Source organism: Grammomys surdaster, unplaced genomic scaffold (assembly GCF_004785775.1).
Source record: "Grammomys surdaster isolate TR1022 unplaced genomic scaffold, NIH_TR_1.0 251, whole genome shotgun sequence".
In the NCBI taxonomy this organism is placed as follows: Eukaryota; Metazoa; Chordata; class Mammalia; order Rodentia; family Muridae; genus Grammomys; species Grammomys surdaster.
The window spans coordinates 2,082,959-2,100,268 of record NW_021604692.1 but is presented as its reverse complement, the minus strand read 5'-3'; the positions used below and the strand labels follow the sequence as shown (position 1 = coordinate 2,100,268).

The 17,310-nt window shown below is 48.6% G+C and overlaps 1 protein-coding gene across 4 annotated transcripts in view; it reads left to right on the top strand.

Moving 5' to 3' along the window:
* The window catches only part of Bcl2l1 (BCL2 like 1), a 50,984-nt gene extending 34,138 nt beyond the window's left edge, over positions 1-16,846 (top strand). For all 4 annotated transcript variants that reach the window (XM_028774926.1, XM_028774929.1, XM_028774925.1 and 1 more), the window contains exon 3: positions 15,228-16,846. In XM_028774926.1, coding sequence (XP_028630759.1) covers positions 15,228-15,365 — 138 coding nt within the window. In that variant the 3' untranslated portion in view covers positions 15,366-16,846. The remainder of the gene's footprint in view (positions 1-15,227) is intronic.
* The last annotated feature ends 464 nt before the right edge of the window (positions 16,847-17,310 follow it).

The following is a 17,310-nucleotide window of genomic DNA, read 5'->3' as shown; positions in this document are numbered from 1 at the left end:
ATTCCAAATTCAGCACCACAAAAGACAAGACACTGCTGATATTCAGACTTACTTTCTAGTCAGCAAGATGGCTCATCAGGTGCACGCACATGCCATGCAAATGTTGCAACCTGAGTTCCACCATTGGAGCCTACATAAAAGTGAAGGAGAAAAATCAACTTCACAAGATACACTCTGACACACATACATGCAAAGGCAGCGGGTGATTTTTTTCAATGTTGAAAAGTTTTTGCGCCGGGCGGTGGTGGCGCACGCCTTTAATCCCAGCACTTGGGAGGCAGAGGCAGGCAGATTTCTGAGTTCGAGGCCAGCCTGGTCTACAGAGTGAGTTCCAGGACAGCCAGAGCTATACAGAGAAACCCTGTCTCGAAAAACTAAAAAAAGAAAGGAAGGAAGGAAGGAAGGAAGGAAGGAAGGAAGGAAGGAAGGAAGAGAAAGAAAGAGAGAAAAAGAAAGAAGACAAGTTTTTGCAATTAAAAAAATTTTGTTTTATTTATGTGTGTACACTTGGGTGTATGTATGTGTACCATGTGCACAGAGGAACCCGTGGAGGTCAGAAGAGTCATGGGTTCCCTGGTGCTGGAGTTACAGGCAGTTAGAAGCCACCATGTGGGTGCTGAGAATCAAACCCAGGTCTTCCATAAGAGAAGCAAATCCTTTTAACCATAGGCATCTTTCCAGCCCCACCCCCAATTTTTAAATTAAAATATAATTGCATCATTTTCTCCTTTTTCTTCCACCAACCTCTCCCTTGCAAATTCATGGCCTCTTTTTTAAATTATTGTTACACACACACATATGGAGAGAGAGAGGATATGAGAAGAGAATGAGAATACATAGCAATATGATTTCAAGGTGACCACTTAATACTGGATAACCAAGTAGGGGACACCTCCCTGGAGAAGACCAGTTCTCCTTACCTCACCAGTGTTTTCCCATAGTCCTTTTTCTAGGGTTGGATTTCTCCCATTCATGTTAGCATGTGCATTGGTGTTGATATTGTTCAGATCTTGTTTAGGCAGCCTGTTGTTGAGGCATCATAAGTGTAGCTTTCCTGTTGTTTCTAGGAGACACACTTTTAAGGTTGACTTCTTGGTCTTCTGCCTCTTAAAATCTTTCCACACCCTCTTCTACAGTGTATCCTAGGTCTTAGATGGGGCAGTTTGTTTTTTGGGTGTATCTGTTGAGACTGTGTATCCCAGTGTTCAGTTCTCCACATTTTCACCAGCTTTGGCTTTCTGTAATAGTTTCCATCCCCTCCAAAGAGAAGTTTCTGTGATGAGTGGTATTATGTTGTGGTATGCCAGTGGGTAAAGGGTAACTGTTTAGAATGCAGTTAGGGACTATACTGATGTAGTGAAGTGGAGGCAGTGCGTTCTTCTCTAAGATTCATGAGTTCATTGGTTCCAGATAGAGTCTTTTCTTCTAACGTAAAACCTCAATCACTTTCCTTACATCCCACCACTCCCTTGAGGGAAGCAAAATTCCCAGGGAAGAGTCCAAGGGCTTTGGAACCAGAGAGAGAGCTCTACTGATGTAAGGATGTAAATAAAGCCCACCTCACTGAGATGATGGTGCCTGGGTGTCCCCTGTCTCCTGACCAGGTCCTTTCCACGAACCAGCCCCGGCTAGTCTAATTTGCTGTGTAGCTGAGAATGACCTTCAGCTTCTGGTCTTCTGCCTCCACCTTCCAGGTGCTGGGGTCACAGGTGTACTTGCCACTCCTGGCCAGAACTTTTACATTGTTGAGTTTGTTTGTTTGTTTGTTTGTTTGTTTGTCTGTGTGTGGATTTTTTGTTGTTGCTGTTGTTGTTGTACCCCTCCTCTGAAAAAAGCTAAAGCCGAATTTAAGTGCCAATGGTTTGTAAGAAAAGGAACTATTCAGTTTGGGAACTTTTTTTTTTCAACTGAATCATTGAGTGCTTACCCCCCACCATGTGTGTGTGTGTGTGTGTGTGTGTGTGTGTGTGTGTGTGTGTGTGTGTCTGTCTGTCTGTCTGTGTCTGTGTGTCTGTGTGTGTCTGTGTCTGTGTGTGTGTCTCTTTGGTAGAAGGAAGATTGTAATCTCTGAAATCTACAGAGATCCCCAAAGCCAGATCACACTTTGGAGGCTAGCCATCTTGCCCTACTCTCGACAGGCTTTCAAAAAGCTCAGGCTTCCCTGAACCAGCTGCATCTAGTGAGCACTAACGGAAAGCCCTGGTATTTTCTTTCATGCAACCAAGCATGGAGATGTAGGTCAGGCACTGCTGGCCTGGCAGTTACAGCAATTCTGACTGTGCCCCTGCACCTGCAGCCATGTTCTCAGAGACCCATTGAGTAGGGAAGGGATGCCCCTCTCTCACCAGGGATAGGATCTTCATGAGCTTGTGGGTGGAGCTGGCTGGAGCAAGCAGAGGGTCGGAAAAGACCATCTGGAATATGGGGCCTGAGAAGATGGCTCTGCCCAGGCGTGTCTGTGGCTTCTGTTCAGCTTAGTGTCATCATCATTGATGGAGGAGACTGGGGAGGTCCCATCCTCCTGCTGAGCTCAGCTGGGTCCCCAGACCTGCACCTGAACCCTCCTCTGCTTGTCTGGTGTTTACAGAGTTGAAACTGCTGCCCTTTGGGACCCAGCCTGTTTTCATTTCTGCTCTCAGCTGTCTGATCTCCATGGACCTCACCTACACGTTTGTGCGTGCCCGTCCCCCACGATGCTGCCTCACTAGGCCCCTCAAGCCTGGCACACTCTGGCCTTTGTTCTCTGTAGAACTGCCAGCTCTGCGCCTGGCACTGGGGTGGCTTTTCTGGCCTGAAGCAGGCTCTGCTGCTCTGCCTAGCCACACCTTTCCTGAGACTACTTCTTTCTCTAGCTGCATTCTGAGGGAAAAGCTTGGCCACAAGGCTGCCCTTGTATATCATCTCTACTTACCAGTCTTTTTGTGTGTTTGGTTGTTTTTTGGATTTTGATTTGTTTGGTTTTGGGGTTGTTTTTGTTTTGTTGTTATTTGGTTTGGTTGTTGTGGTTTTGGTTTGTTTGTTTGTTTGTTGAGACAGGGTCTCCCTGTGTAGACCAGGCTGGCCTTGAACTCACAGAAATCCACTTACCTCTGCCTAGGTACTAGGATTAAAGTCATGTGCCACCACAACTGGCACTTCTAGTTATCTTACAGCCCATGCACAACCTTGGTTCAACATCTTTCCTATGGAGATATGTTAGGCCTAGGCAGAGGAAGCTCAGGGCTCAGGCCCAGGGAACTTTGACTGGCCCACTGCTTTGTCTCCAGCTCATCTGTGCATACCACCTGCTACAGTACAGATTGGATAAATGAAAGCTCAGAGATAAACAGGCCCACTTGTCTGGACCTTCCTGCCACTAACTCCAGCAACCTAACTTACAAAGAGATCCTTAGAGATGGATGATGGATGGTGGGTAGGCAAGTTGGAACAGAACAATCACTTATGTCCTTCCTTTACCGTCTCTTGAGACTTGGAGGGAACCAGAGGACATATGGTATCTCTTCCTCAAAATCATCTCCAACTTCCAAGCCTAAGGGCATCGGGTGTGGAAAGGGCAGTAAAAGGAAGAACTTATTTCATGCTTGTTCTCTGAGCATTTGAGACCAAGGGAATAGAATCATTGGAGTTCAAGGCCAGCTTACAAAATGAATTCAACTCCAACCTGGGTTATATAACAAGACTTCTGGGAGGGGTACTAGCTGTTATAAGTAAAGCTAAAACTAACAGACTGTGGGAAGTGCCAGTCATCTTTAGCTGGAGTCAAAGCGTTTATTGGGTATATGCCATGGACCATTTGATTCTGCTGCCATGCCTGTGGAGTGGGTGCAGCTGTTCTTGTACCCTAGCACACCAGGCTCAGCAGAATCTTTGCCCCAGGAGTTAGGAGACCTAAGACCAGGCTTTGACTTCTATCTGGTGGTCTTTGGGCATGTACCTGGATTTCAGTGTCCATCTGTTGAGACAAATTGATCTAGGCAGGAGCACACATCATGACACTAAGATTTCTGAGGAGTCCATATACCTAAGCAGAGAGTTAGCTGTTCTGGACTTCATGGTAGTGGTGCATGTATCAGTTGCTTGGATAGCACACCTTTGGGTGGCACTTCCCTGTGTGTTTGCAGCCTGCAGCTCTGCACTGTGAAGGGCTGATGAACCTGGGCTGTGGATGTGGTCCACAAGGACCTCTAAAGTTTCAGATATTTGGAGGGTGGGGTGCATTCAAATGTAGCAAAGGGGGAAGAGCAGAAGGGAAGGGCATTCTAGAGATTTGTACCCATTGCATAATCCTCCAGATTGCTTGCCTTCAGCCAGTGGAATTCCAAACATTTCTAATCAGATAAAGGTGGCTGAAAATACCCAGGACTTGTCCAGACTAGTTGGAGGCAGTGCTAGGGTGAAGAGGTTGAGGCTACAGTGCTTGAGCAAGATCTGACCACTTGGAAGCGTGCCCTAGCTCAAAGAAGAGCCACTGTCCTCTTCCCCTCAATTCCTCAGGATGGAGAGCAGAGCCATTGGGCTTTTAGGTAGAGGAGGGACAGGCCCTTTTGCAGCAACACATCCTTCTGGAATATTGGGTGTCCACCTTTACACATCGGGTACTTAGCCTTTTGGATGTCTCTGAAAGGACCCAAATGAGTTACTTTCTTCCTCTTCCCAGTAGCCCTTATAGAATTTCTGTGATGGGATCATTTTCACTTACTTATTTGTTTGTTTGAAGTTTATTTATTTTTTAAGTGTATGAGTGTTTTACGTGCATGTTTGTCTATGCATTCACTATGTATGGGTCTGGTACCCTTGGGGGTCAGAGGAGAACACTGGATTTGGAGTCTCTGATACTGGAGTTATGGATTGCTGTGGCCGCCACGTGGGTGCTGGGAACTGAGCCCCTTTAGCCCCTCCTTCACTTTACAGGTAGAGAAATACCAGACAGGGGAGTGGATTCATCTCATGCAAACTAGCAATGGAGCTGGGAAGAAAAACCCACCCTACCCAGTGTTTTTCACCAGCAGCCAAGACTGAGCACCTCCAGGAGAGAGGCTGAACATGACTGAGGGGAAAGAGGCAGGAGAGGCTGCTGTGAACCCCAGTTGTCTCAACACAGTGCCATTATTATCATCATCATCATCATCATCATCATCATCAACAACATGTATTTATCTGGTGGGGCCACAGATGCTACAGCACATTTATAGAAGTTGGCTCTCTCTCCCACTGTGTAGGTTCTGGGGATCAAACTTGTCAGATTTGGGCAACAAGCACCTTTACCTGCAAAGCTATCTCACTGGCCCCCAGAATGTAGTTGTTGATTTGTGTGCTTGTGTGCTTGCTTGCTTGTTTTGAGACAAGGCTCTTACTATCATCTTGGCTGGCCTGGAACTCAGTATATAGATTAGGCTGGTCTCCAACTCAGGGATCTCCTGCTTCTTCCTCCCAAAGTGCTAGGACTGATGGTGTGTGCTCAGAGAAGATGTCTTTTCTAGTACTTTCCCATATGCTTCCCAGCCTTCTGCATGAGCCCCTGAGGATTTGGTGTCTGGAGATGCCAGGTTCCTGCCTAGTTGCTTGATATTATAAGGCCTTCTTGTGGCATTACCAAGAAAGATGAGAATGAAGAGGGAGCCAACTCTACTGGCCTCTATTCTTTTCAGCACCTTCTCTGGGCCAAGCACCAGCCTAGGCCCAGAGCTTATAGATAAATGGAAAAAGTAAGCAGACAGCTTCCTTGAAGATGGTCCCTGTGAGCCTAGGTGTAGGAGAACGCTGGGCTGAAAGACCAGCACGCCGAAGAACCTGAGGAAGAAAATATGGCACGTTAGGAGAGAAGCAAACTGGCCCTGGTTGAGGATAAGGAAACACACACACACACACACACACACACACACACACACACACACACGTACATCATGGGGCATTCAATCTGTGACTTGGCTAGTAATGAATCTAATACTAGTTGTTCCTAACATTTCCTCAAAGTTGACTGTGTGTCATGATTTGCATGTGTGGTGGTGAATCCTTGTAGTAATCTTAATTGAGGTCATTTTTTTTATCCCATTCATAGATAAGATGTTCAGAATTAAACATCTTAGTCTACTTGCCAGACTTGCTGGCTACGTGCGTACTCTGTATTGACAGCCTAGCTTGGTGGAAGTAAGTCAACCTTATTCTTATCCAGGAAGCATCTCCCCAGTTCACACGTGAAGAAACACTCAGATAGGAAACTGGCCCAGGCCAAGGAAGCCTGACAGAGCTGCTTCTGCCCACAGTTACCTTTCTTGGCAGCTGGAACAGCAAAGATGACAACTGATCCAGATCTTTGGATAAGCAGAAGTGCTCGATCTCTAAACGCCATTTTCCAGCCAGTGTACAGTGTTCTACACAGAAAGGAGAGACTGCCATGGAATGACTATAATCTCCTACTGATGTAGATCGATACATGGGACAAACTCTGTGTGACCATGGCAGTTTATCTCTTCCTCCATCAGAGAGATGGTAATGTTGGGGGACCTCATGCAAAGGTGGATAGAAATGTTAATTCTAAGGCTGGAGCAATGGCTCATCTCATCAGAGGACCACATTGTGTTCTCAGCACCCAAATCAGGCTGCTCACAGTTCCAGGGATTTGGTGCCCTTTTCTTTCCTTAGCAGGTACTTGCATGTGTACACACGTAGCCACACACAAGTCTTGACTCTGAGTGTCCTTTTGGCCTGGAACACTGGGAGACTAGAGCACTATTATCATCTACTTGAGAGTGGATAGGAAGTCACCAGGCTTGAGATGAGAGGGCTGAGTTGAGAAAAGAGGCCTCACACAAAGCATGCTATACTGCCCAGAGCAATGATTTGCTGGGCTCTAGAACCGGACTACTAGGATTTGGCTTCACCCCAGATGTGTGACATGACCTTGGGGACATTGTGCTTCCTTACTCCTATGTCATTGTCTACTCTTCAGGATTTTGTTTGGTTTTATTGTTGAGAATGCCATATACAGTCCTGGCAGACCTGGAACTCAATATATAGACCATGCTGTCCTCAAACTCATGGCAGTCCTGACTCAGCCTCCATTGAGTGCTGGGATTACAACATGCCTTGCACTCCTTGTGGCTGTTGTGAGGTATGGTTGATTTCTTAAACTCCAGACACTGGTCTAATGCACACTGGTTGTTATGTCACCTCCCCTCTGGGAGCAGGTGGTTGCAAACTCTGTCGAGCAGGTGTGCCCCAGAGAGTGCTTGTGATGCTCTCCTGGTGCCCGGCTGAGGAGCCTGTTTCAAAGATGGCCAGATGGAAGGCCTCCCTTGCTCTGCAGGATACTTCTCGATTCCCCAGCGAGGTGTTATCTCCCCCCTGCACAGCCGCTTCCTGTTCTGAGAAATGAGCACATCTGTCAGGCTCCTCTTCTTAGAACTAATGGTGGGGGAAGGGGAAGGAGAAAAGAGGCTGACAGGTGACCAACAGAGTTAGAGGAAGATGTGAAAATGTCCCCAAAGATTCCCTGGAGCTCACATGGCCTCAGCCACATAGACCCTCAGCCAGGAAACCGTCAAAAGATCACTTTGTCTCACTGAGCATTTGCAGTCCCCAATGTCAACACTGCCCAGGCACACCAGAGCCAGCTGCCTCTGCCCCCACTCCACTGATCTGCTTGTCTAAAGCACCCACATCCAGGTCTCTGTTCCTCAGAGTACAGGAGAGCTTATTTCCCTCATATCACACAGGTCAACAGCTCCCCCAGGAATGCCAAGGGAAGTGGATTCCAGTCACAAGCCTCCTTCTGAGCTGCTTCCTGCACTTTTACCAAGAGAGATAAGGCCTCTGTAGGCCACCCCTCCCCCACTGCCTCCCCGGAATCTTCCAGCTAGAAGATCCCTGTCCTCATCTGCTCAGCTGGCATCTATCCGTTTTCAGCTTCTCTCTGGGAGAAACTGAGGCTAGGAGCAGAAGATGACTCTGCAAGTGACTCACAACCTATCCACATGGGACTGTGCCAAGGCCAGGGAGAGGCACACTGCCACCATTTCTTGTGAGGTGTCACTTTGCAGAGCCCCTTCCTCTTCTCCACCCACATCTTTCCTGAAATAACTGAACAGGAAGGAAGCAGTGGGCACAAGCCTGGTGGCTTTCCAGAGTCACCCAGGAGGAAGGAAGCTCTGTCTGGCACAGGAGCTTGCTTGTTCTTCACTGAAGCCAGGATGGAAGGGTTTCACTTTCCCTGGTTTTCGTCATGTCCTCTCCCTGTGGCTCCTCTCAGCTGACTGGATGGGACTCATTCTTTTGGCTGATAGCTTTAGACCACCTTATTCTCTTTGAAGGACCCAGACCCTGACCGTGGCCTTGAATATGGGTTTTGCTGCCTGGCACATTGGGCTTAAACTCTCTTACCCACTTTGGCAAGGTCTCTTAATGACTCTGAGCCACAGTTTACTTACTTCTTTCCTTCACAGATGTACATGAGCATGGCCCATTATCAGGGCAGCAGGTCTATTGTTTGGAAATTGAGAAAAGGCCAGCCTAATTGTTGCTACAAATTTGTAGGCCTCAAGTGGGCAACAGTGGTACCCAGTGGCAGTATGTGGGGACAGCTGATGAGCTGACCTACAGAAAGGGCAAATCAGAGCACCTCACAAGGGGACATCAGGATGAATAAAAATCCCAAACCCAACACCACTTATATATGGATCTTGAGTGACCTAGAGCTTCCACGTTAACATTTGCAAGGGTTATTAAGAAATGCCCTGAACATTAAACAGAAGTATTCATTCATTTGTCTACAGTAGGGTCCTTTATAGCACCTGCTGCATTCCAAATGCAGTGCCAGGCTCTAGAGATAATAGGTGAGAAGCTGGTGGGGGAGACAGGACAAAGAACCGTCTTTCAAGTGAATGGGAGTGTAGATGGTTGGGGAGTAATGGGCTGCAGGGGTAACATGCTTTAGCTCAGACTGGCACATACACAATAAAGGGCCAGAACCAGTGACACGGGTCTGTAATTCCAGTTATTTGGAAGGCTAAGGCAGGAGTATCTCAAGCTCTTGCCTAGCCTTTGCTGCAGATAAAGTTCAAGGCCACCCTGGGCAATGCAGTGAGTTCCCATCTCTTAAAGTTAAAAGTGCTGGGGATGCACAGGTCTGTGGAGAGCGCTTGTCCAGCATGTACTAGGCTCTGGGTTCAGTCCTAAGTACTTCAGCCAGCTGTCACATTCTTAGGTGTTAACAAATTGAGGACACTAGAAACCCGAGAGATGGTTAACTTTGCTCATAATCACATTTGGGAAGAAGGAAGCATGTATATAGGTGAGAGAGAAAAGGAAAGAGAGGTCCATTCAAGTTGGGACTGTAGTCAGCCTCTGGTGAGACCCTGCCCTCCAGACATCATGTCACCATGACATCCTTGGTGGTGTAGTTAGTTGTGGAGGGAAGTTGAGTCATTCAGTTAGCTGCCTTTGGGCAGAAATCTGTCTAAAAGTCAGTCTACACCTGATTCAAGGTCTAGTTGAGGCTTGGTCCTGCTTGTGCTCTGACCCAAGACTGATAGGGGAGACAAACACAGAGATGGGGCTTCCCTTCTCCATCCTGCCAAGCTCTGTGTGTCTTTAGAATTTCTGGTGGAACCTGATTTTTTTTTTCTTGGTGCTACCCATAAAATTGAAGACGTTAAGTGTGCCAGGCAAGTGCTCTGTCACTGAACAGCGTCCAAGGCCCTGGAAGCATACTCTATTGCACCTAAGGCATTTTAGTCCTCCCATGGCTGGCACTGGCATCATTGGGGCCTCCTCGGCTTTCCTGACGACTCTACCCACAGCAGGTACTCTCACTCTTGTCTTCTACGCCTCGCGGTCTGTAGGTCTATACAATGACCTTACTTGCTGGGTTTTTTGTTTGTTTGTTTTTTTGTTTTTTTTTTTATACTTTCTCTTCTTGTTTTTCTTTTCCTTTTTCTTAGTTTTTTATATTATTCCATCTGTATGGGTGTTTTGCTTGAATTATGTTTGTGTACCACATGCATGTAGTACCAACAGAGGCCAGAGAGAGCATCAGATTCTCTGGACCTAGAGTTACTTACATATGGTTGTGAGGCAGCATGTGGCTGCTAGGAATGGTAGGCTCGGGTCCTCCTGGAGAGCACTCAGTGCTCTTAACCACTAAGCCATCTCTCCAGCCTCTACTCCACCCTCCTCCCTTTTCTTTCAAACCTTCCCTCAAGAATCTCTTGGGACTGGAGAGATGGCTCAGCAGTTAAGAGCACTGACTGCTCTTCCAAAGGCCCTATGAGTTCAATTCCCAGCAAACACATGGTGGCTCATAACCATCTGTAATGGGATCCAATGCCCTCTCCTGGTGTATCTGAAGACAATGACAGTGTACTCATACATAAAATAAGTAAATAAATCTTAAAAAGAAAAAAATCTCTTTAGATACTTCCTTCCCATGAAATTTGAACAGCACAGTGAAACACTGTTTTTATGCACTATGTAAAGCCACAAACAATTAGAATATCTATGAATTTTTCACAGGGCCCCTTTGGAGGTAGTCTCACTACTGCCAAGAATGTACTAGAACATAAACCATCTGGAAGCCCTGTTTACTGCCTATCTCCAGGGCTGGACTTGAAGCATGGTAGTTGCTTTGTGAACATTAGTGATGTAACTGAAAATGCAGAGATGCTGAAACACAGAGAGAAGTTGATTGCAGAGTTGGGAGAAGATGAGCAGGGAAGAGGGGACCCCACAGTGGGGTCTTGTGGGCTGGTTGAGGAAGAAAGTTTTAAAGAGGGAGTGAAGACTACAGTGTCAGGTACCTTGGTGTGTGTGACCATGACTACTAGAAACCCTGTAATGTTGGAGGGAAACACCTTTAAGCTGGTCCTAGACTGGACTTCTCCTGGAGTGAAAGTTAGGAAAACTGGAGTCTTACTCTGAGCTCTGCTCCAAACATGCTGTGGGTTGACCCTCTGAATTTGTGCATTTGTTCTGCTTGGGTGGGAGTCTCACTGTGGTATAGATCATTAGCCACTGTGTCCCCAGCTACACTAAAACTCCCACACACATCTCCAAGGCAGCAGTCAGCTCCTAGGGATTTCTCTCACTTCACTCTTCCAGCAGACCTCAGGCCTGGGTTTCCTGGGAGTATCTTTGACTTCAGGCCCCTGTCCACTGGGTAGTAAAATCAGTGGAAGCCCTGAGGAGTGGTGGGGTCTTATCTTTGCTTTTCCAGACCTAATAGCTCAGCAGTCCTGTTTATTTACCCAGAGCAGCTGCCCGCTGAGAAAATAGCTGTTTGTTTCCAAGTATGTCGTGTGAACCTGGGCTAAATATACCCACACCACAGCCTCCCCAGCCCCCGCCGGGAACAACATGCCCCATTCTGCTCTGCTCTCTGCAAAAGCCACTACCAGGATCCACGCCCTTGAAAGCCCTGCTCCCCTCAGGAGAAGGAGCTCTGGAGCAAGATCACCCTGGCCAAGAATGCAGCTTAGAAACAGAGACAGGAGTGGTCAGTGCCTTGTTCTCTGTGTCCACTCCTCCCTGCAGTGACTGTTCCTGGACAGTGAACGCTTTGTGCCTTCATGGGGACAAGGCCTGTTTACTCCAGCCCAGCCCCAGAGCCGAAAATTTCCTGTGGCTGTCAGCCCTCTACTTCAGGAAAGTTCCAGTGCAGGAGCCAGGCTCCGTGTTTTGGCAACCACTCCAGTGTCCCTGATTCCCTGTGGCCCCTTGAGATAACCAAGACTTCTTTCTCTAGCTGTGGCCTCTTTTCTTCCCACAGCCCAGGACTCTAGTCATACTTCTTTTTGTTGCTTTACCTGGGCCTACTTAATTGGCTGACCTCAAACTCTTGTGTGTATCTGAGGATGTCCTTGAACTTCTGATCTTCTTACCTCCATCTTCCTCATGCTGAAGTTATGTTGAAGTTATATGCATGCACCACCATACCAATTATATGTAGAGTATCAGGGACCTAAGGTTTCATGCATGCTAGCCAGACACTCTACCAACTATGCTACATCCTCAGTCTTCATAAGAGTTTTAGTTTTCTTGTTTGTCAAAACTGACCAGGATAGATGAAACAGAAAAGCATGGCCAGCCACTGCTTTCTGCCCAGGTCCTGGGCTCCCCTTAGCTCTGCTGCCAGAGTTCCTTTGCCTTAAAACCCTATGGCACTGTGAAAGTTCTCCCATTTCCAACAGATGGAAACTGGAACAGCAGGCACTCTGATTTACTAAAGATGGGTCTCAGGGCTTCATACCTGCTGCATATTATGTAGGACGCAGCAGCCCTGCCCCGTGAAGGCAGGCCATCCCTGCAGTCTGGCGCTGTTCTACTACCTGTTAGTTAATGTGTTCCCAGCCTCAAGCACCAGACGTCTTAACCTCGGTTGGGAAGTGAGACACTCACCTACCTCTGAGGGCCCTACGGGAAAATGGAGCAATACCTGGGGCTTAGCAGACGTGCAGTGTGTTTGTTCTCCACATATGCAGTCCTGTGTTGCTTAACTTCTCAGGGATGAACTCAGAAATATGTCACAGGCCTCTTTGTTGTGAAGATCAGAGTGTACTTAACAAACCTAGAGGGTAACGCAAGAGAATAGGATGCAGCAAAGAGGTGGCGGAACCAGGGGGACTGAATGTCACGACCAGCCTAACTCACCGGTCATCTGTGTGCAGTGAGCCCTCTCTGTGCCAGACCGTTTCCTAAGCACAAGACAGGGTCTCAGCCCTCAACTAGACACATCTAGTACAGAAGACAAATTGTAGCAACATAATGTATGGTGTGGTCCTGAGAAGTGCTGAGGAGATGGGTATGGCCACCTGTAACCTTAGTGCTCCCAATATTCCGGAGGCTGAGGCAGGAGGATTGAGAATTCAGGACCCTTTCTCTGGAAAAAGGGTAGAAGAGGAGAGGAGAGAGGAAAGAAGATATATGCTAGAAAAAGACCTACAGCAAGGTTGGGGTGGGCACAAGTGTGGGTGCTCTAGACAGTGTGGTCACAGACATCAGATAGCCAGAGGAGGGGCCAGAGAGTGTTAGAGGATATTCGAACCTGTTTCTAGTTAGGGTGTGGCTTGGCCCTTGTCACACACCTTTTAATCCCTCTCCCTGGAATACTGACACACCCTTAGTTCACACCTTTAATACCAAACAATGAAAGTAAAGTTAGTTTGTAGAAGGAAGCAGCCATATTTGAAAGTGATGTCTAGGTGAGTAGCAGACACAGTGACAAATCAGATAGACTTGACAGAATAAAATATGCCCAACTCTCACGAGATGAAAGGAAAGGGAAGCCACCTAAGGGAGAGACAGTACAGGAGAGTACAGTAGAGTTCCTGGAGAGCAGGACAGTAGAGTTGAGAGGGAGGAGGCTGCTAGAATTAGTTTGCGGCCAAGCAGAGCAATTCAGAGGCCAAGAGAAAAAGCTGGATTGAATCAGTCAGCTGGGAGAAGAGTTTGAGCCAGAACAGCTGCGTTGAACCAGCCATCCAGAGTTCAGAAAGAACAAAAAGGATGAGTTTATTCAGCAGCAAATCTCAGAGGATTAAAACATTCTAGGCCTAAATTAGAGGGTGTGGAGACTAGAATCTTCCAAGGTTAGCAGACAGGGGCAGTAAGCCTCCCAGACAACAATTACAACAAGCGAATAAAAGTTACTTTTACAAGAGAGACACACTGGTCTACAGCTATGGGGGAGGAGGCTGATGGCTCTGGTGTGGGGACACCTTGGGAAGATGAAGAGTTTGGAGAGCTGCATGCATTGTGATCAGAAAGGACTTCCCATCTGCTTGCTGCTTCTGGTTCTTTTCTCTAAATGGATGAAGAGAAGCTTTGTCACAAGGGCTCATGGTTCACTGCTGCCTCTTCAAAAGCATCATAAATATTGATCTTTCCGAGTCAATCTGCTCAGAGGTTGTGACATCCTACTGCTAGGTACCAGGATGCAAAGATGGCCCGCTAAGTACAGAGGAAGCTGCTAGAGCAGAGGACTGTGTGCAGTGTACAGTCATCTGGTCAGTGTTCTTAATCAGTCTTCTCTGCAGTACATGGTGGTGGTGAGGGATAGCAGGAAATAAATGGACCAGGCTGCTTCCTGAGTGAGCACACTGGGAGGTGGGGTCCAGAGCCACTTGAAGTCATCAGGGAGCCTCCACTTAGCCAACTGGGACCAGGTGGAGACTGACAGACCCCCATAGAAGCAATAGTATGGGCTCTAACGTCAGCATTCAGTTTCACAGAAATACAGTAAACACTTATTTCTGGAGGCCAAGCACCAAGTTTGGATTCTCTTTGTACCAGTGACCTGGTAGGGTGACCTTAATCAGGTTCCTTGCTTCTCAGAGTCCCAGCTGCCTGAGGAAGAGAGGCCTGCCGGCTGCAAAGCTATGATGTCCATGTGCTGGCTGGGTGTCCGTGTGCTGGCTGGGCCACTGAGTCCTGTGCTCTCCTGATAGCTAAGCTTCGTGACAGAGATCTCTCCTCCTCCTGGTTCAAGATTGACAGCCCTGGGCAGGGATAGGAGTGGCCTCTCTATGTCCATGTTAAGTCTTCCGATATACTACCCCACCTACCAGCCAGCTCTGGCTGAGGCCCCCTTTACAGGGAGAGGAATCTTCTGTCTGAAAGCTCCAAGACCACTAACTGAATGCCCCAGTGAAACTGCTCTGAGAACCTCACCTCCCTGTAGTCTAGCAGTGGGCAAGCCAGAGCCTGAGATTCCTCTTGGCCTCCACTAAGCCTCTAGTGCTGTGTTATGACACCCCATGTGCCCTGTCCCACCTCCTGTACTCCCCTGTCTCCTCGTAGTCCCTGCTGGTGTTGTCCAAGCTGTCTGTTGCTGCTGCTGCTTCTTCTTTTTTTTTTTTTTTTGGTTTTTCGAGACAGGTTTTCTCTGTGTAGCCCTGGCTGTCCTGGAACTCACTCTGTAGACCAGGCTGGCCTCGAACTCAGAAATCTGCCTGCCTCTGCCTCCCGAGTGCTGGGATTAAAGGCGTGCGCCACCAACGCCTGGCTTGTCTGTTGCTTCTTAAGGCAGAACTCACTTTCTCTGCACTTGTGTTCTCAGCAGTCGGCTGGGTTGGTCTTCCCCAGCTGGGGTTCAGAAGGGCAGCCTTTAACCGTTCTCTGGCCATGGTGGGATTAGTGCTGTAGCTTTTCAACTCACCAAGGCACGGGGATGCCCATCCTGCCCATTCTGTGCAAAGATTCACATAGTGTCAACTCTTCCTTCTCTGTCCCTACAGGACACTTTCGTGGAACTCTACGGGAACAATGCAGCAGCCGAGAGCCGGAAAGGCCAGGAGCGTTTCAACCGCTGGTTCCTGACGGGCATGACTGTGGCTGGTGTGGTTCTGCTGGGCTCACTCTTCAGTCGGAAGTGACCGGACACTGACCGTCTTACTCACCTCTCACCTCCCACCCTGCCCCACCACGACTCTCTCTTCAGCCACCATTGCTACCAGGAGAACCACTACATGCAACTCACGCCCCTTCCCCTATCACAGGGTTGGGCCTAGACGGCGTCCCCTGCAGTTAGCTTTCTAGAATCTACCACGCTTCTGTGAAAGCCACCTTCCCCCACATCTCAGTTCCCTTGGCCTCAAAACTCACAAGGTTTTCCCCCCAAACTGGCTCCTTGGAGGCTGGCAAGAGTGGGAAGGGGTGTGCTAGAGGGAGGAGAGCCTGCCTTGTTGGTGGGACCCTAATTACCCCTGAGCCTCTTGGGAATGCTTTCTGGCAGGGAGCTCTTCCCCTGAAAGAGACTAGATTGCCTTGGTTTTGATGTGTGTGGCCTCAGAATTGATCATTTCCCATCCCACTGTGTCCCTGGGGCAGCTCCTCCTTCCCATCTCAACCCCTTAAGAGCCATTGAGTGGAGTGCTTTTAGCCCTTTTGACTAATTAGAAATTCAGGCTGCTTGGGATAATGAGGCAAGGACCAGAACCTCCTCCCCACCTGTGGCCTGGCCAGAGCCCCTACTCCTAGTCTGAATGTTCTCCTAGGGCCTCTGGCTAGAGTCTAGCCTCACCCAGGAGGAGGGGCTTAGCTACTGAAAGTCCACCTTGCTAGAGCTAGAGTGGCTCTTTCAGTTTAGCACCACCCAAGATCCTTGTCCACCCTCCCCTGGCTCCCATGACCATGACTGAGGGACCAACTGGGCCCATGATAGGTGCCCCAGAGCTGTTAATGACTTCAGCTGCCTCACTTCCTGCAAGATCACCCTTTGGCATCTTTGCCTTGGGTGCTGGCCACAGAGTCCAGGGACTCTGGCCTCAGCCCAGAAGTGAAGGGAAGCTATACAGAGCAGCTGTGGGAGCCCCAGGGGCTTCCCTACCTCAGGCAGGAAGGGCAGGAAGAAGAGCCTGGTGCACAGGTGCAGAGGATTGCAAGGGCTTGTCTTTGTGCCCTGCCCCCACCTAGCCTGGGCAGCAAGGCTGCCAAGGTCAGAATGGCCTGGCCAGGAGCCCTTCAGGCCTCTGTCTCCTCCGCTCCACCCTTGGCCTGTCTCATCCCTGTGGGTCCCAGCTCAGCTCTGGCCACCCCGGGCTCTCTGCTGTACATATTCGAGACTAGTTTTTATTCCTTGTGAAGATGATATACTATTTTTGTTAAGCGTGTCTGTATTTATGTGTGAGGAGCTGCTGGCTTGCTGTGCGCGTGCCCGTGGAGAGCTGGTGCCCAGACTGGCAGCCTGATGCTCCCTCCCTGCCTGCCTGGGGAAGCCCATGGGGTCCTAGCCTCTGAGGGGCACCCATCCCTCCCCTCCCCTCACCCTACACTTGTTCCAGCTCTTTGAAATAGTTTGTGTGAAGGTGAAAGTGCAGTTCAGTAATAAATGGTGTCTGTGACTCTGTGAACCACAGCCTGGGCTCTGTGCCGCATGGGGAAGGGAGAAGCTGCTGGGCTCGGGCTCTGCTGCCCTTGGCATGGGGTGACTCACCAAGTTCCTTCAGCCCCAAACTTGTTTCCGGTGTCTACATTCTGTACATTACCAGGAGAAGGGGTATTAATTTAGCACCTTTAAGAGCTAACACTCCTAGCCAGGAGGTGGTGTTGCACACCTTTAATCCCAGCACTTGAGAGGCAGAGGCAGGTGGATTTCTGAGTTTGAGAATTCGAGGCTAGCCTGGTCTACAGAGTGAGTTCCAGGACAGCCAGGGCTATACAGAGAAACCCTGTCTCGAAAAACCAAACCAAAAAAAAAAAAAAAAAAGAGCTAACACTCCAGTGATCCTGACAGTCACAGTTGCTGACCGAGTATTTCCTGAGCCCTGTCGTAGCAGAGGTCTGCCTTTTTAAGACTAGCAGAGAAGATAGGTGTAGAAT